Source organism: Heloderma suspectum, chromosome 7, assembly GCF_057233095.1.
Source record: "Heloderma suspectum isolate Gila_16-S chromosome 7, 16-S_ref, whole genome shotgun sequence".
NCBI lineage: Eukaryota > Metazoa > Chordata > Lepidosauria > Squamata > Helodermatidae > Heloderma > Heloderma suspectum.
The window spans coordinates 71,587,621-71,603,461 of record NC_139464.1 but is presented as its reverse complement, the minus strand read 5'-3'; the positions used below and the strand labels follow the sequence as shown (position 1 = coordinate 71,603,461).

General features: G+C 40.6%; 1 protein-coding gene across 1 annotated transcript in view; it reads left to right on the top strand.

The window, feature by feature from the left end:
• Nucleotides 1-15,841, top strand: part of SRGAP1 (SLIT-ROBO Rho GTPase activating protein 1) — a 160,271-nt gene that overhangs the window by 108,545 nt on the left and 35,885 nt on the right. Inside the window, exons 5-6 of the mRNA XM_084810597.1 lie at nt 7,560-7,742; nt 9,709-9,837. Coding sequence (XP_084666723.1) covers nt 7,560-7,742; nt 9,709-9,837 — 312 coding nt within the window. The remainder of the gene's footprint in view (nt 1-7,559; nt 7,743-9,708; nt 9,838-15,841) is intronic.

Here is a 15,841-nt window from a genome sequence, read left to right as displayed (position 1 = left end):
ATTATTGTATTTTGTTCTTGACCCTGTCTCCCTTGTGTGTGAACAAACTCCTTCATGGCCCTCGCTGCAGTTGCTACTCTTTGGGCGGGCCTTTTTGAGATGTTTGGCTTCCGCCAGAGCTAAGACTAAGCATCTGAGCTCGGTGTGCTTTTTTTCATTTGCTTCCAGAGATTACTTTTCCTCAATATATGTAAAAAGCAAAGCATTTTATTGTAACAGTTCTGTATTACATAAATCCCTATGAGGAAGACCCAAATTCAGTGAATGTAAGAAAAACTCAAGCCATTATTTAAAACGTCTGAGGTACTGTTTCTCTTGTGGCCTTCTAGATATTTGTTGCCCTAAAACATATTCTACCCAGATGCCTCTGAGCAAGGCTTTCTCCCCACCTTTTAAGTAGTTTAAAAGAAAACTTTTAGACAATTTCTAGGTAAATTTTTGTTGTTTCAAGGCATAAAAATACCATACTGACATCTAGAATAAGCTGTCTTGTGGCACTGTGCCACAATAGGCTTTAGTAAAGTTCATAGTGATATAATGCTGTGAAACACCAATCCTTCTAATTGGTCCTTTTGATATTTGAGTATCCCTTTGTTTTTTGGATTATTTTTTGAATCAAATAAGGATTTGTCAAAACATGCCAATTAATAATTAGCTGTATAATGTATATTTGAGGAAAACTTCTGTAGTTCGTGGGCTGTATGTGCAATAAACACAAGTTGAAATTAAAAGCTGGTGTGTTCAAAGACTAATAAAATAGAGAAAACTATTTCCATGTGAAAATGCTATATTTGCGCTATCAAAAAACCTGTAGGTTTGATGTGCATCAGAGTTGTGAGATTTGTAATGTGTCCAGCCTGTGTGTATCTGTATTGCAAATGAGACTGAGCATGGTGCTGACATAATAACACTCAAGGAGTGGTATTCATACAGGTGTGATTAAATTTGATTAGGCCTCCACCTGAAAGATCCATTTATATTTATAGGTATTGCGTGATGTGTTTCTTCAGTCACCTGTGAATTGACATGCTTTCAGAAAGGCATGATTTCCACACTGTTATCATATAGCAGTATGCCTTTTCCATTTGGGGAAAATTACCTCAGAATTTCTACAGGTGAAATTATTCTTGGTGGAGAAGCAATAGCAAGATTGATTCATCCAAGCAAATCTTAGGCGATCACATCTTGTAGAGAAGGGTGGAATAAATTGCTGAGGACTGTAGAATAGTCATGATGGCCTAAAACTATGCAGGCTTGGGGCTCCTGTGCATCATGAAGAAGCAGATGTAGAAGCACATGAATCGTATCCTTTACTCAAATTGAGTACTCGGCAATAAGTAACTAGAGAATGCTATCCCAGTTTGCTTTAATGTATCATTTTAGCTGTCCATATGGAGAAGAAAGCAGTTGCCCTGTGTTAATGCTTCTGTGTGAGGCTTCCTATGAAGGCTGTTTGGAGGCTTCATCTAGTGAAGAAGAGGTGGCACAGCACTTGATGGGAAGCATAATGCGCTTCTCCACCAATTTCTGCAGTGGCTGCAGTCACAGTTCAAGGTGCTGGCTTTAATCTAGAAATCCCTGAATAGCTCTGATCCTAAACACCATTTCCTTGTCTATGTCCACCGCTGCAACTGTAAAATAGTCTTGCTTTGTTCACTCACTTTTTAATGAGGCATCTGCATGTCCTTGTTATCCTTCCATGTCTTCCCTGTTTACCTTCTGTTTCTAGATCTCACAAAATATGACTTAAAAACAACAGTGGAGAAATCACACAATTTCCCGAAGTGTACATGAGCCATAATGCAGCTGTCTCGTAGCTTTTGGGCCAGACAGCATTCTCTGTTGTGACCTGTATAGGTCACTTTAGTCATTTCCTGTCTCGATAGTCTGTCCCTCATCTCTAGAAATTAACTCACTTTAACTCTTCCCATTCTAAATAGTGTTACCTTTCCATCCATTTCTTTATCTCCCCACCCCCCAAAGCGTAGTTATGAGGGGACACAATCAAGACCACAGCAAATGGTGTGGGAGAGTGTTTAACTGTTTTGCCCCATGCCATGATCCTAATAAAAATCCTTCCCCCAACATTGGGGGCTGGGAAAGGGGGACTACCCACCCAAGTAGCAGATATGGCAGCAGAGTTGCTACGCTCCTTGTAGTTTGAAGCTGAAAAGCAGCAGTTGGGATGCCTATGAAACATGTATGTCTGGATACACCCTTCCTCTAGAAATGTGACAGTGTCAGAGCCTATATATCCTGAGTCCAGAAGCTGTGCAGGTGAGATCCTAAATTTCAGCAAATATTAACTTGCTTATTGGAGAAATTCTGTGTAGCTACATAGGCCATGAAGCAACGTGCGAGTGTGCACGCGCACACACATCCATTATATTCTAAGAAAACATTTGCAGCACAGTGCCCTCACAGAATTTGCTTCAGGTAGCTGAAGAGTGAATAGTTGTTGCTACAGCGTTGCCCCTTTTGCTCCCTTCCTTGTGCTTGATTAAAAAATGAACAGTTCCCAGAAGGACCAGTTTTAAAATTAAAATTACTGAATGCTGATTAGCATTCAAGTATGTCACTTCGAGTCACTGTGTGAGGAAAAGGATTAAAGCCTTTAATCTATTGCAGTAGACCGAGGAGAAAGGTTTTTAATATGTATACTTCCATAATGTAGTAGATTATTTTGTCCTAAATTATCTGTAATATTAAACAATATTATGACATAAAAAGTTGCTTCACTTGAAGGCAGATAAAAGAATATACCACATAGACTGTAAACTATCAGAGGACTGCTTCTCTGGAGACAAGCAGGGCCAGTGTGTTGATACCTTTCGGAATCTTGCTTGAATTACTTCATGTTGATCAAATTAGTAAAATGGATCCTCTCGGGCATATATTATGTGATTTTCAGTGAATGTCAGCTTAAACACAAGGTTTAAACACAAGGAGAGTCCAACCTTCAATCTTATATGTGTAGATGAGTTTTAACGGTACCTATTCAGATACCCTTTTTGATGCACCTCATTTGAATGCTGTTAATTTGTGCCGCAGTGTTAAATTGAAAGTAGTGCTAATTGCTTTCTGTTCCACTTGCTGTTGCTTCTTCATGGGCTATGTAGTTAACAGGTCACTGCTTTTTAAACTCTATGAACTATGTTCTTTAAGCTGTGTGCATTTCCCTTTTTGCAGGTTATTGGGTTTTTTTATCAGCATTTGGTTTTATCATAACAAACTACTTGACTCCTTCGAGGGTACGTGAGGTTCTCTATTCCAGTGCAAAGCTTACTGTTAGTGAAAATGCTAATTTCTTATAGGCCATAACCCAACAGAAGCAGCCACAAATCTCTTCCAACAATGATTGTTTGGGAAGCTCAGAGACAATGTACTCTTTGGTGTGCTGTCACTGAGCCCAGATCTCCCCTCTCCCCAGTGGTTACTTCAGGATCCAAAGGGAGGCCTAGGCAGTCCTCACAGTCTGAACTGACTAGCGTTAGATGGGACTTCCATAACTGGCCTTATGAGTGCTGAAGCCTCACTTGCAAACATGACTACTTTCCCAAGAAGCCACACATTTACCCAGCTCGCACGTAGTGACCAACCATGGATTAATTAATCCATGGTTGGTCAGGGATGCGAGCGAGCAAATGTGCTGCCTCCTGCCCACTCGCATCTTCTGCTTTGTATCCAGTTTAGCAAACAACCCAGGAATGCTCTATTCCTGCGTTGTTCAGCATGATGTGCAAACCTGGAACTCTGGGTTGTTGAGGGCGGAACAATCCAGAGTTTTAACCCAGTATGAAACACATATTGTATGCCATGACAAAAAAGGCTCTTTCACATGTCCCCACCAGCAGTACCTCAGAAGGCAAAGGGGATGCACAGAAAGACCTCACTAGATGACCCCAGAGAGGGAGTACATTCATAAGGGGACATGGTCTCAAAACTTTAGGAATCGTGGTCTCAAACCTTTAAAGCTTTAGACCTTTATAGATGATAACAAACATCTAGAATTGCACTTGGAAATGGACTGGCAACCAAGGGTAGCTGGTATAGCAATGAATTAACATCATCCTAAAATTTAGTACCAGAGTTCTAGCAGCAGCATTCTGCATTAGCTGAAGTTTCCAGACTGTCTTCAAAGGAATGGAGCATTTTGCAGGAGTCTAGTCCACATGAAACTACTGCATGCTTGACCATGGTCTGATCTAACCTTTCCATGAATGAGCACAGATAATAGATTTGGGAGCACATTTAAGGAAAATCCAGAAGGGAGATTTACATTATAGTAACTTAAAAGGCTTTCTTCAGGCTGTTTTTACATTTGTGGAATATGAGAACAATCAGTAGTATGACTTATCGTAATTGTTTGTTTACATTTTCCAAGTTAGAATGTATAAATCAAGCAAATGCTTACACAAAAAAGCTAACAGGTAATGTTATTGTAATGGTTTTTACATTGTTTCGTTGATAAATGATGTTCAGCTATTGTTAGGTTAATGGTTTTAACTTTTCATTTTTATCAGAGCAGAACGAAGGTGGAAGAAAACCATTTTTAAGAAGCTGTGCATTTCACTACTATATATTAATACCAAGATCTCATTTTTAGCCACTTGGTTATTAGATAATGATGTCATACTGCTGGCATGATGTTTTAGTCAAGCACTTGAAATCAGTAGATAAATGCCATATGTTTATGAAAAAGAAATGGGTCCAAGGACAAGAAACTGCTGGAGTCTGATGTGGTTCTCACCTCCTGTTGAGAAGGTCTCAGAGCATGAAAAGCCTTTTGATTTTGAAAAATAACTCCTTTTGCTTAAGGGTGCTTTAAGCAGTTGAAAGTCTGAGTGTCTCTGAAACTCAAAATTCCATCCTTTGAGATAAGACTACAAAGTGATTTTGCAGCATGTTCAGTACAACCCTCCATCCCCTATATTATGTGAAACATGCAAATGAAATGAAAAATATCTCCAAAATCCATGTCTTTCTTAGAATATTAAAAACCCACTAAGACTTGTGGGACACAGTTGATTCTAAAGGCCACTCTGTTTATACCTGCATTCAAGCATGCATACTGACGTGTGTGTTTTTCAGATCTTTTCCCTCACTCTCTTATTGCTCATTAGTTTGATACAAAAAAGAAACACTATCTTTTGGACTTTATTCGAGCATACAGAAATAAAAACAATTACTCTTGATAACCTAAAATTAAGCACAGTACATAGTAGTAAGTCATATTTTCATGCAAGTTTCACTGCTTTTAGATATGATCAAGTTTGAGACAGTGAACAAACAGGAGCAAATGCTACAAGCCTAGCTCACAGCCGACAATCAGAAGATCATGTGGGTTCTGTGGTGAGCAATTGAATCCAGAATGCAGCCATCAAAATTGTATTAACCATCTGAGGTCTGGAAATGACAAAACTGATTCTTCTCATAAAACATGCCTGTACATATGCCAGGGCATACTTTATCCTCTTTACTTTTATCTGTTAAAATAAAATAAGGCTTTACATTTCCACTAGCTGATGTGCCTGCCTCTACAATGAGATTCAATACATTATTTCAAAATATCAAATATTTAAAATTTAAATACTGAGGCAAAGCACAGCTTGTACAATCAATATATTAAATATGACATACTTTTGATAGTTTCCTTTCACTGTGCTGCTTATCAGTCAGATTTTTTATAATGTGTCCAGCACCTCCCTGACTTGCCTCCCTTACCAACAGTCTGCTCCAATATCATTGTGTTTCACTGATCAGCACTGTATTCTGAGATAACCGTACTTCTGCTGGATAAACTGTTGCTGCTCACATTTACTGTCAATGCAAGAGCACAGCAAAATTCAAAGATGATGTAATTTGTAATGTTGAACATGTTTTAAGGTTCAAATAGAAGCTGCTAAAAGAATGGCTTTTTAAAGAGTCATTACACATTTGCATCCATTATGGTTGATAGCATGATATTGATCATATTATCCACATCTGGAGTCAAATGAAATTTTTGCAACTTGATTTCTTCTCAATTGTCTCTGCTACCATGCCCAGAATGTCAGGAGTTTTCTGGAGTTCAAGTCTGGGAGCTGATGTTCATCCTCTCCTCAAGGGAAGATGTTTTTGACTCATAGGCATACCTTGAGGGGTGCTAATGAGAAGCCCACAAGCAGAATATGAGGGCAATAGCAGTTGCCCTCTTCTGCTGTTGTTCCCTGGTGATTGGTATTAATACGCATGGTGCATCTGATCCTAAGAAGTATTACATAGTGATCATAACTAGTAGCCATTTGTAGTCTTGTTCTCCATGAATTTGTCTAATCCTTTTTTAAAGGTGTCTAAGTCAGTGGCCATCACCACATCTTGTCACTCATTCCATAATGTAACTATGTGCAGTATGAACAAGTACTTCTTTTTTTCTGTCCTGAATCTTACATCATTCATCTTCATTGAATGACCCCAGGTTCTTGTATTATGAGAGAGGGCAAAAAAAATATCTGAATGTACTCTCTCCACACCATGCGTTGTTTTATGCACCTCTATCATGTCTTCCTTACTTGCCTTTTTCAAAACTAAATAGTCCCAGACTTTGTAAACTTCCCTTGTAGGGGGAGTTGCTTCAGTACTAGGATCATTTTGCTTGCCTTTTTGAGGTGCAGTGAGCAGAACTGTACTATTCTAATACGTGTACAGTATTTTAAGTGTGATCACACCATTGATTTGGATAAAAGCATTACAGTATTGGTCATTTTATTTTCTGTCCTTTTTCTAATGATCCCCAACATGGAATTTTCACACACTGGTCAACATTTTCATTGATCTATCAGCAAGATCCCTTTCCTAGTCAGTCACCACCAGCTCAGTCCCCATCAGTGTGTATGTGAAAGTAGGATTTTTTTCCTAGGGTGCATCTCTTTACACTTACTTAGATTGAATCACATTTGACATTTTAATGTCCATTAACCAAGTTTGGAGAGATCCTTTTGGAGCGCTTCACAATCCCTTTTTGTTTTTACTACCCTGAATAATTTGATGTCATCCACAAACCTGGCCACCTCACTGCTTCTCCCTAACTCTAGATCATTAATGAACAAGTTAAAAAGCACTGGTCCAGTACAGATCTTTGGGGGCACCCCACACCCCTCATTATGAGAACTGTCCATTTTTTCCTACTCTCTGCTTTCTGTCTTTACTCAGTTACTGAACCATGAACTTCCTTGTCCCCTTATCCCTTGACTGCTACGTTTGCTCAGGAGCCTTTGAGAAGGACTTTGTCAAAAGCTTTTTGAATTCCAAATACACAATGTCTACTGGATCACTCTTTGCATCTTTAGAGGTTTTATTTTGTGTGCTCCTTGGTTTTAACTTTTGTGAACCACTCAGAGAGCTTCGGCTATTGGGCAGTATAGAAATGAAATAAATAAATAAATCTTTAACACTTTGGTTTTTTAAAATGCTATATCCTGCCCTGAGTCCTAGAAATAGAAGAGGCAGTCAGTAAAAACACTACATGGTCTGGCTTTCTTCAATTTTTCTGATCTCACCTTTAACCTCTTCTGTCATAGGTCATGAAAACATACCACATGTATCATACAGAGAGCATCAGCGCAGAAAGTAAACTGAAGGAGGCTGAAAAGCAAGAAGAAAAACAAATTGGCAGGTCAGGAGATCCTGCTTTCCACATTCGGCTAGAAGAAAGACACCCAAGACGGAGTTCTGTGAAGAAAATTGAAAAAATGAAAGAAAAAGTAAGCAACAGTGCTTTACCTATTTCATTTAAAGTGAATGTATTGTAGTTTCAAAATTCCTTTGAGGGTAGGCACTAGATTTGTAGTAAGGATTTCTGGGTGGCCTGTACTGGAACAGAAAGAGAATCATGTCCCATGCGCAGCCAGCCTCCTTGAACATCGAACTCTCTTTGGGTGGGGGTGTTGATGCATAATCAGCTTCTTGAAGGGGCCCAATTTAGTTTTATGTATGCTTTCCCTCCCTGTCCCATAGGAACTGATGGGTTTCACAAGGGCAAAATCAGAGGGTAGCAGCAGAAGCCACTCCTTATGAATCATCCACAAGAAGGTGGTCTTTGGCCCCACGCTCCGTTTGTGCTCTGTAGAGTCATAAGAACATAAGGATAGCCATGCTGGATCAGACCAAGGGTCCATCTAGCCCAGCATTCCGTTCACACAGTGGCCAACCAGCTGTCAACTGGGAACCCACAAGCAGGGCATGGGTGCAATAGCACCCTCCCACCCATGTTCCGCAGCAACTGGTGTACATAGACTCACTGCCTCTGGTACTGGAGGTAGCACATAGCCATCAGTACTAGTAGCCATTGATAGCCTTTTCCTTCAGGAATTTGTCTAACACCCTTTTAAAGCCATCCAAATTGGTGGCCATCAGTACATCCTGTGGTAGCAAATTCTGTAGTTTAACTATGCGCTGTGTGAAGTATTTCCTTTTATCTGTCCTGAATCTCCCATCAATCAGCATCATAGGATGACCCCAGGTTCTAGTATTGTGAGAGAGGGAGAAAAATGTATCCCTCTCCACATTCTCCATACCATGCATAATTTTGTGGACCTCTATCATGTCTCCTTTTTTCCAAACTAAACAGTCTCAGCTGTTGTAATCTTCTCTCACAGGGGAGATGCTCCAGCCCCTTGATCATTTTAGAGCAGAATCCTATGCATGTTTAGACAGAAAAAAGTCCTACAACTCCCAGCACTACCAGCCATGTCCAAGTATCGTGCTATCTAGGGAATGCTGGGAGTTGTAGGACTTATTTCTGTCTAAACAACCATAGGATTGTGCCCTCCGTTGCCCTTTTCTGCCCTTTTCCCAGCTTTTCAAGTCTTTTTTCCATTCCCATTAAAACTAATGCCCTTTGGCCCCCACCCTCTGATTTTGTGTTAAAGCTAAATGAGCTGGGGCAATGCCCTCCTTGCTAAAAGCTAAATGAGCTGGGGCAGTGCCCTCCTTGCTAAAAGCTAAATGAGCTGGGGCAGTGCCCTCCTTGCTAAAAGCTAAGTGAGGTAGGGCAGTGCCCTCCTTGGTACCCAACATAGCTTGCTAGGGTGTGTGAGAATTGGGGCAGCCCACTTGAAGCTGTGTTTCTTACCCCAATTCTACTTGCAGAAAGCAAGTTTGGCTGTTCACTTTTACAAGCAGCCCTACACAATTTCTTGTTATATCCCTAGTTTGTGCACGCACCTGTTTCTGTACTTAGAGGTAAACATTTTGTAAAAATGACCCAATCAAGAAAAAAATAAATCAACAGAAATTTAATTGTAAATAACTCAAAATAAAGCAAGATTTTTAAAACTTTCAGGGTTAGATCCAGATTTAGTCATATTTTGAGTAGACCCATTGAAATCAATGGCACTTAAGCTAGTCATGACTAACTTAATTCCCATTGATTTAAGCAGACCTACTCCAAGTATGACTCAGTCTGGATCCAATCCCCAGGGGTTTTTTTGTTTTAATTTTATATTATGTTTGAACTTTGGATTCTTGAATTTTTTCAGATGTACATAATGAAGACAAAAATAACTAGACACAAATAAATTTTGGAAGGTAGCAGCAGTTTTTACATATTGTGGGTGTATTCATTTTGATGTTACTTTCTGAAATACCCTTATATGTTTATAATTTGTTGCATGATTAAGCTGAGGTAACTGAAGCATTTTTGATGTCTTGACACCATTTTTTCCTCAGCGTCAAGCAAAATATTCTGAAAACAAGCTGAAATCCATTAAAGCCAGAAATGAATATCTGCTAACCCTTGAAGCAACGAATGCTTCTGTTTTCAAGTATTACATTCATGACCTTTCAGATCTGATTGATGTAAGTAGTTGGTGTTCATGCAGTTCTTATGCTAGGGGATCATGTTTGGCATTTCTGTTCTGTTTTTTGTTCCTTACAAGGATATAATTAGTGCTGTGTTAATCACAACTCAGTGGCATTATTTATTGTCTATTTTTAAATTCTGCTGTACTGTACATGGTATACATGGGCTACAGTAGCATGCTTAACTGCAGGCTCTCGATCTTAACAATTAGGCTTACTAACCTGAGTAACAAACGTTTTTATTATGAAAATAGTTAATACCCAAGTCAACATTGATGATATGTTCTGTATTAAAATGGGGGCAATGGTTATTTATTGAGCCAACCCAAAAAAGGTTAGGTAAAGTAAGAACTTATAGATGCAGGCTTTTTCTAATGTCAATAAGTGCCTTTGATTATTTGCTCCTTTGAGCCTATAATCATAAAATAACTTTTTGATATAAATATTCATGTCTTTGCCATAGATATTGCAATAGTACTCTCAACATCCCTTCCCATGATGTCTGCGCCTCTGGTCTAAGCTACTTGTAAGAAGTGATGTCAAGTCAGGGGTAAAAACTGGAAGATACTGAACTACCTGATGCTAATCTGGCAGTCTAGGCCATGTTCTTTGTCAAGTCATGCATATTCCTTATAGTAAAGCTTTAAAATTGCTAAGGTATGCCATGTAAAGTGGGACAGATGAATCCAGTTGGCACTAGTAGATGTCAAAGTAGCCATCTTTCATATCAACTTAGCTTTTGGAACATGAAAAGATCCTTCTCAGATTTTATTTATTTATTTAAAATATTTCTTAGCCACCTTTCAGGACAGAAGCCCTCCGAAGGCAGCTTACAGCAATAAAATACAGAGAAACAGTTAAAATATTAAAAGAGATAAAAACAATAAAACAACAATAAAAGCCAGCAATAACAAAGATCTTCTTACATTGCAAGTTCATTGGTAACTTCCTGTCTAGTGTCTCTCAAATTGCTCTAGTTTTCCACATGATGGAAAAAATGTGAAAAACATTTAAACACTGATATATCACCAACAGTGTATTAAGTGATACACTGCCCACATGTATTAAGGATGTTTCGCACATTATGTAGCAACAAACCTGTGTTTGGTCACCACATGTACTCTTGATAGGGAGACAGAGCCAAACACAACTTTGTCACATTCACAGTTTACATTTTAGGTGTACATTTCAAACATCTTTAATATACACCCAAAGCAGCATAATATGTGTAGTGGCCTTTGTAATCTGTATGACACTGACAAGGGAAGGATTTGGACCTGATGTTAGAACCTGGCAATTAGCAATAAGATAGCATAGGGGAAGTTAATAGCAGCAGCATATGTTTCAATTTGAATAGGGTAATTTTCACAGATTACAATGTGGGAAGTGGACTCTTTCCCTTGCAGGCTTTGATTTTAGTCTCAGGGATTTAAAAAAAATCAGTGAGATCAGATAAGTTATTTTGGAAAGATATACAGGAGAAAGAAACTTTGTCCACAGATTAAAGGAAGGATAATTCCATTGTGTGGCCCCTTAAAGTGGTTGTTTAAATGTCTGAGTATGCACTCAAAGAGGCTGGAAAGGCATTTTTTAAAAAGTCACACATAATGTCTACAAAACACAGTAGAATTTTGTTCATGGAAGGTAAGTTACTCACAGTAACTGAATAGGTCTGCTGTAGTCCATTTTTAGGAATGATAAATAATGTATTAATGTGTTCACAGAATTACTGTCTCAGCAGTTTTAAGTGCTCCCTGGGTGAGTACTTTTGATTGTTTAATACTTTAAGAGTGCAATCTTATGCATGTTTATTCAGAAGTAAGTCCCACTCTGTTCAATGGGGCTTACGCCCAGGAAAGTGTTCTTAAGATTGCAGCCTTAGTACACAATTAATAGAACAATCAGCACACACACACAGCATGCAAGACAATTCCATCAGCCCCAGTGGCAAACCTGCAGTGACCCCATTACTGCAAGTCCTCAGGCATCCTTGTAGGCATACCATGACAGGCAGCCATGGAGAGGGGACCGGACATGCAACAAGGGCAGGCGCATGCTGACATCAGCTGCCTTCAGTAGTTCACTGCATAGGGAAAGTGTCCTGCTGGCTTATCAGTCATGGCAGTGGTGTATCTGACATTCCGCTGGAATAGTGGGGCTTCCACTGAATCTTATTGTCCTTCAGGTGGCAGATCTTCACCCATCCATCCATCTATCCATCCATTCATTAATTTCATTTCTATACCACCCATTAACCAAAGCTCTCTGGGAAGTTTGCAAAAATTACAACCCAGAATACAACATAATAAAACATACTATAAAAAACATACAAAATTTTTAAAACAATGTAAAACATCTAAAACATGGTTACAATAAAACAGAATCATAGAATAGTAGGGTTGGAAGGGGCCTACAAGGCCATCGAGTCCAACCCCCTGCTCAATGCAGGAATCCAAGTCAGAGCATCCCTGACAAATGGCTGTCCAGCCTCGTCTTGAAGGCCTCCAGTGTGGGAGAGCCCACCACCTCCCCAGGTAATTGGTTCCATTGTCGTACTGCTCTTACAGTCAGGAAGTTTTTCCTGATGTTCAGCTGGAATCTGGCTTCCTGTAACTTGAGCCCATTATTCCGTGTCCTGCACTCTGGGATGATCAAGAAGAGATCCTGGCCTTCTTCTCTGTGACAACCTTTCAAGTACTTGAAGAGTGCTATCATATCTCCCCTCAGACTTCTCTTCTCAAGGCTCAACATGCCCAGTTCTTTCAGTCTCTCTTCATAGGGCTTTGTTTCCAGTCCCCTGATCATCTTTGTTGCCCTCCTCTGAACCCTCTCCAGTTTGTCTGCATCCTTCTTAAAGTGTGGTGCCCAGAACTGGACACAGTACTCCAGATGAGGCCTAACCAGTGCTGAGTAGAGGGGAACTAGTACTTCCCGGGATTTGGAAGCTATGCTTCTATGAATGCAGCCCAAAATAGCATTTGCCTTTTTTGCAGCCACATCACATTGTTGGCTCATATTCAGCTTGTGATCGACAACAATTCCAAGATCCTTCTCGCTTGTAGTGTGGTTGAGCCACGTATCCCCCATCCTGTAACTGTGCATTTGGTTTCTTTTTCCTAGGTGCAGAACTTGATATTTATCCCTATGAAATGTCATTCTGTTGTTTTCAGCCCAGCGCTCCAGTCTATCCAGATCACTTTGAATTTTGTTTCTGTCTTCCCAAGTATTAGCTATCCCGCCCAATTTGGTGTCATCTGCAAATTTGATCAGCATTCCCTGCACCTCCTCCTCCAAGTCATTAATAAAAATGTTGAAGAGCACTGGGCCCAGGACTGAGCCCTGCAGTACCCCACTCGTTACCTCTCCCCAGTTTGAGAAGGTCCCACTGATAAGCACTCTTTGAGTCCGATTCTGTAGCCAACTGCGGATCCACCGGATCGTTGTTTCATCTAGCCCACTTTGAGCTAGTTTGCTCATCAGGATATCATGGGGCACTTTGTCAAAAGCTTTGCTGAAGTCGAGGTATATGATGTCTACAGCATTCCCACGGTCTACAAGGGAGGTGACTTAATCAAAAAATGAGATCAGATTTGTCTGGCAGGACTTGTTTTTGACAAATCCATGTTGGCTTCGAGTTATCACGGCATTGTTGTCAAGGTGCTTCCAAAGGGATTGCTTTATAATCTGCTCCAGAATTTTCCCAGGGATTGATGTCAGACTGACTTGTCTGTAATTCCCAGGTTCCTCCTTTTTACCCGTTTTGAAGATAGGGACAACGTTAGCCCTCCTCCAGTCATCTGGCACTTCCCCCATCCTCCATGATTTCTCAAAGAGAATAGACAGTGGTTCTGAGAGTTCTTCTGCCAGTTCCTTTATGACTCTAGGATGCAGTTCATCTGGCCCTGGAGATTTGAACTCATTCAAAGTCATTAGGTGTTCCTTGACCATATGCCTATCGATCTCAAGCTACAATCCTGCCCCTTCAGCCTGTACTTCACCTTTGCCAGGGGGCTCATAGACCCTCTTTTGGGAGAAGACTGAGCCAAAGTAGGAATTGAGCACTTCTGCCTTTTCTTTGTCATCTGTTATCGTTTTGCCATCCTTATTTAATAGCTGAACCACCATTTCTTTCCTCTGCCTTTTACTATGCACGTAGCTGAAGAAAGCCTTTTTGTTGTTTTTAGCATCCCTTGCTAACTTCAGCTCATTCTCAGCTTTAGCCTTCCTGACGCCATCCCTGCAATTCTGTGCCAGCTGCCTGTACTCTTCCTTTGTTACTTGGCCTTCTTTCCACTTCCTATATGTGTCCTTTTTTGTTTTCAGGTCATCCCTAAGCTTTTTGTGAAGCCACATTGGCTTCTTCTGTTGTCTTCCACCTTTTCTTCTTGTTGGAATGGTTTGTGATTGTGCCTTGAGAATTTCCTTTTTTAAAAGCTCCCACCCATCTTGGACTCCTTTTCTCATTAGCGTCACTTGCCATGGGATCTTACTGATCATTGTTCTGAGTTTATTAAAATCAGCTTTCCTAAAATCCAGGGTACGCGTTTGACTACACTCAGCTTTTGCTTCCCTTAGAACCAAGAACTCAAGTACAACATGGTCGCTTTCCCCCAGAGTTCCTGTAACTGCTACTTTATCCACTAAGTCATCTCTGTTGGTTAGGATCAAGTCAAGGATAGCCGATCCTCTAGTTCCTTCCTCTACTTTCTGTAGGAGGAAGTTATCCGCCACACAAGTCAGGAATTTCCTGTAGGGGCCATGTTTTGCAGAATTTGTCTCCCAACAAATATCGGAAAATTGAAGTCCCCCATTACTACTACATCATGTTTCCTTAAAACATTGGCTATTTGCTTTTCAAAAGTTTCATTCTTGTCTTTTCCTTGATTGGGTGGCCGGTAGTAGACTCCGACCACCAGGTTCCTTTTATTCTTTGCTCCATTTATTTCAACCCAGATGCTCTCGATGGGGCTACCAAGCTCCTCCTCCTGTATTTCTGTGCAGAGATATGTATTTTTCACATACAGTGCAACCCCACCTCCCTTTCTGTTCCTCCTGTTCTTTTTGAACAAATATCCTTCAATTGCTGTATTCCAGTCATGAGAGTCATCCCACCAAGTCTCAGTTATACCTATCAGGTCATAATTTCCCTCTTGTATTAAGAGTTCAAGTTCGTTCTGTTTGTTTCCCATACTCTGGGCATTAGTATATAGACATCGAAGACCATGTGCTTCATAGTCTGGCTTTCTTCCTACATGTGTCTGAAAACTATTATTGGGCGCTATCAGAGCTGTTATCTCCGTTGCAGTGCATGCGCCTATGTCCATTGTTACCCCCAACATTACATCTCCCTTCCCCGTAGGATTCAGTTTAAAGCCCTCCTGATGAAGTTCTTCATGCTGTGGCCAAACACATTCTTCCCAGCCTTTGTGAGGTGCAACCCGTCCCTAGCCAACAGCCCATCTTCCAGGAAGCATAGCCCGTGGTCCCAGAATCCAAATCTCTCTCGTCGGCACCACCGTCGTAGCCAGTCATTCACCCGGAGTATTTTTCGTTCCCTTTCTATCCCTCTTCTAACTACTGGAAGGATGGATGAGAAAACTATCTGGGCCCCAAAGTTCTTGAGTTTCTTTCCCAAAGCTTCAAAGTCTGACGTGATCTCTTCGTAGCTCCGCTTGGCAGTATCATTTGTTCCCACATGGATGAGAAGAAAGGGATACCTCTTAGTGGGCTTTATGAGTGCAGGCAACCTTTCAGTCACGTCTCTAATCTGTCCTCCCGGGAGACAACATACCTGGCGAGTCCACGGGTCTTCGCGACATACTTGGGTCTCGATCCCACGCAGCAAGGAGTCTCCCACTACTACCACTCTTCTCTTCTTCTTCTTGTAGGCCTGGGTTTCATCCCCTCTGTTTGACTGACCTTCAGCCTCTTGCTCACTCTCATGCAGGTTCCCCTGTGATTCTTCCTCTGCAGGCTGTCCTCCAGTCTCATCCACAAGTAC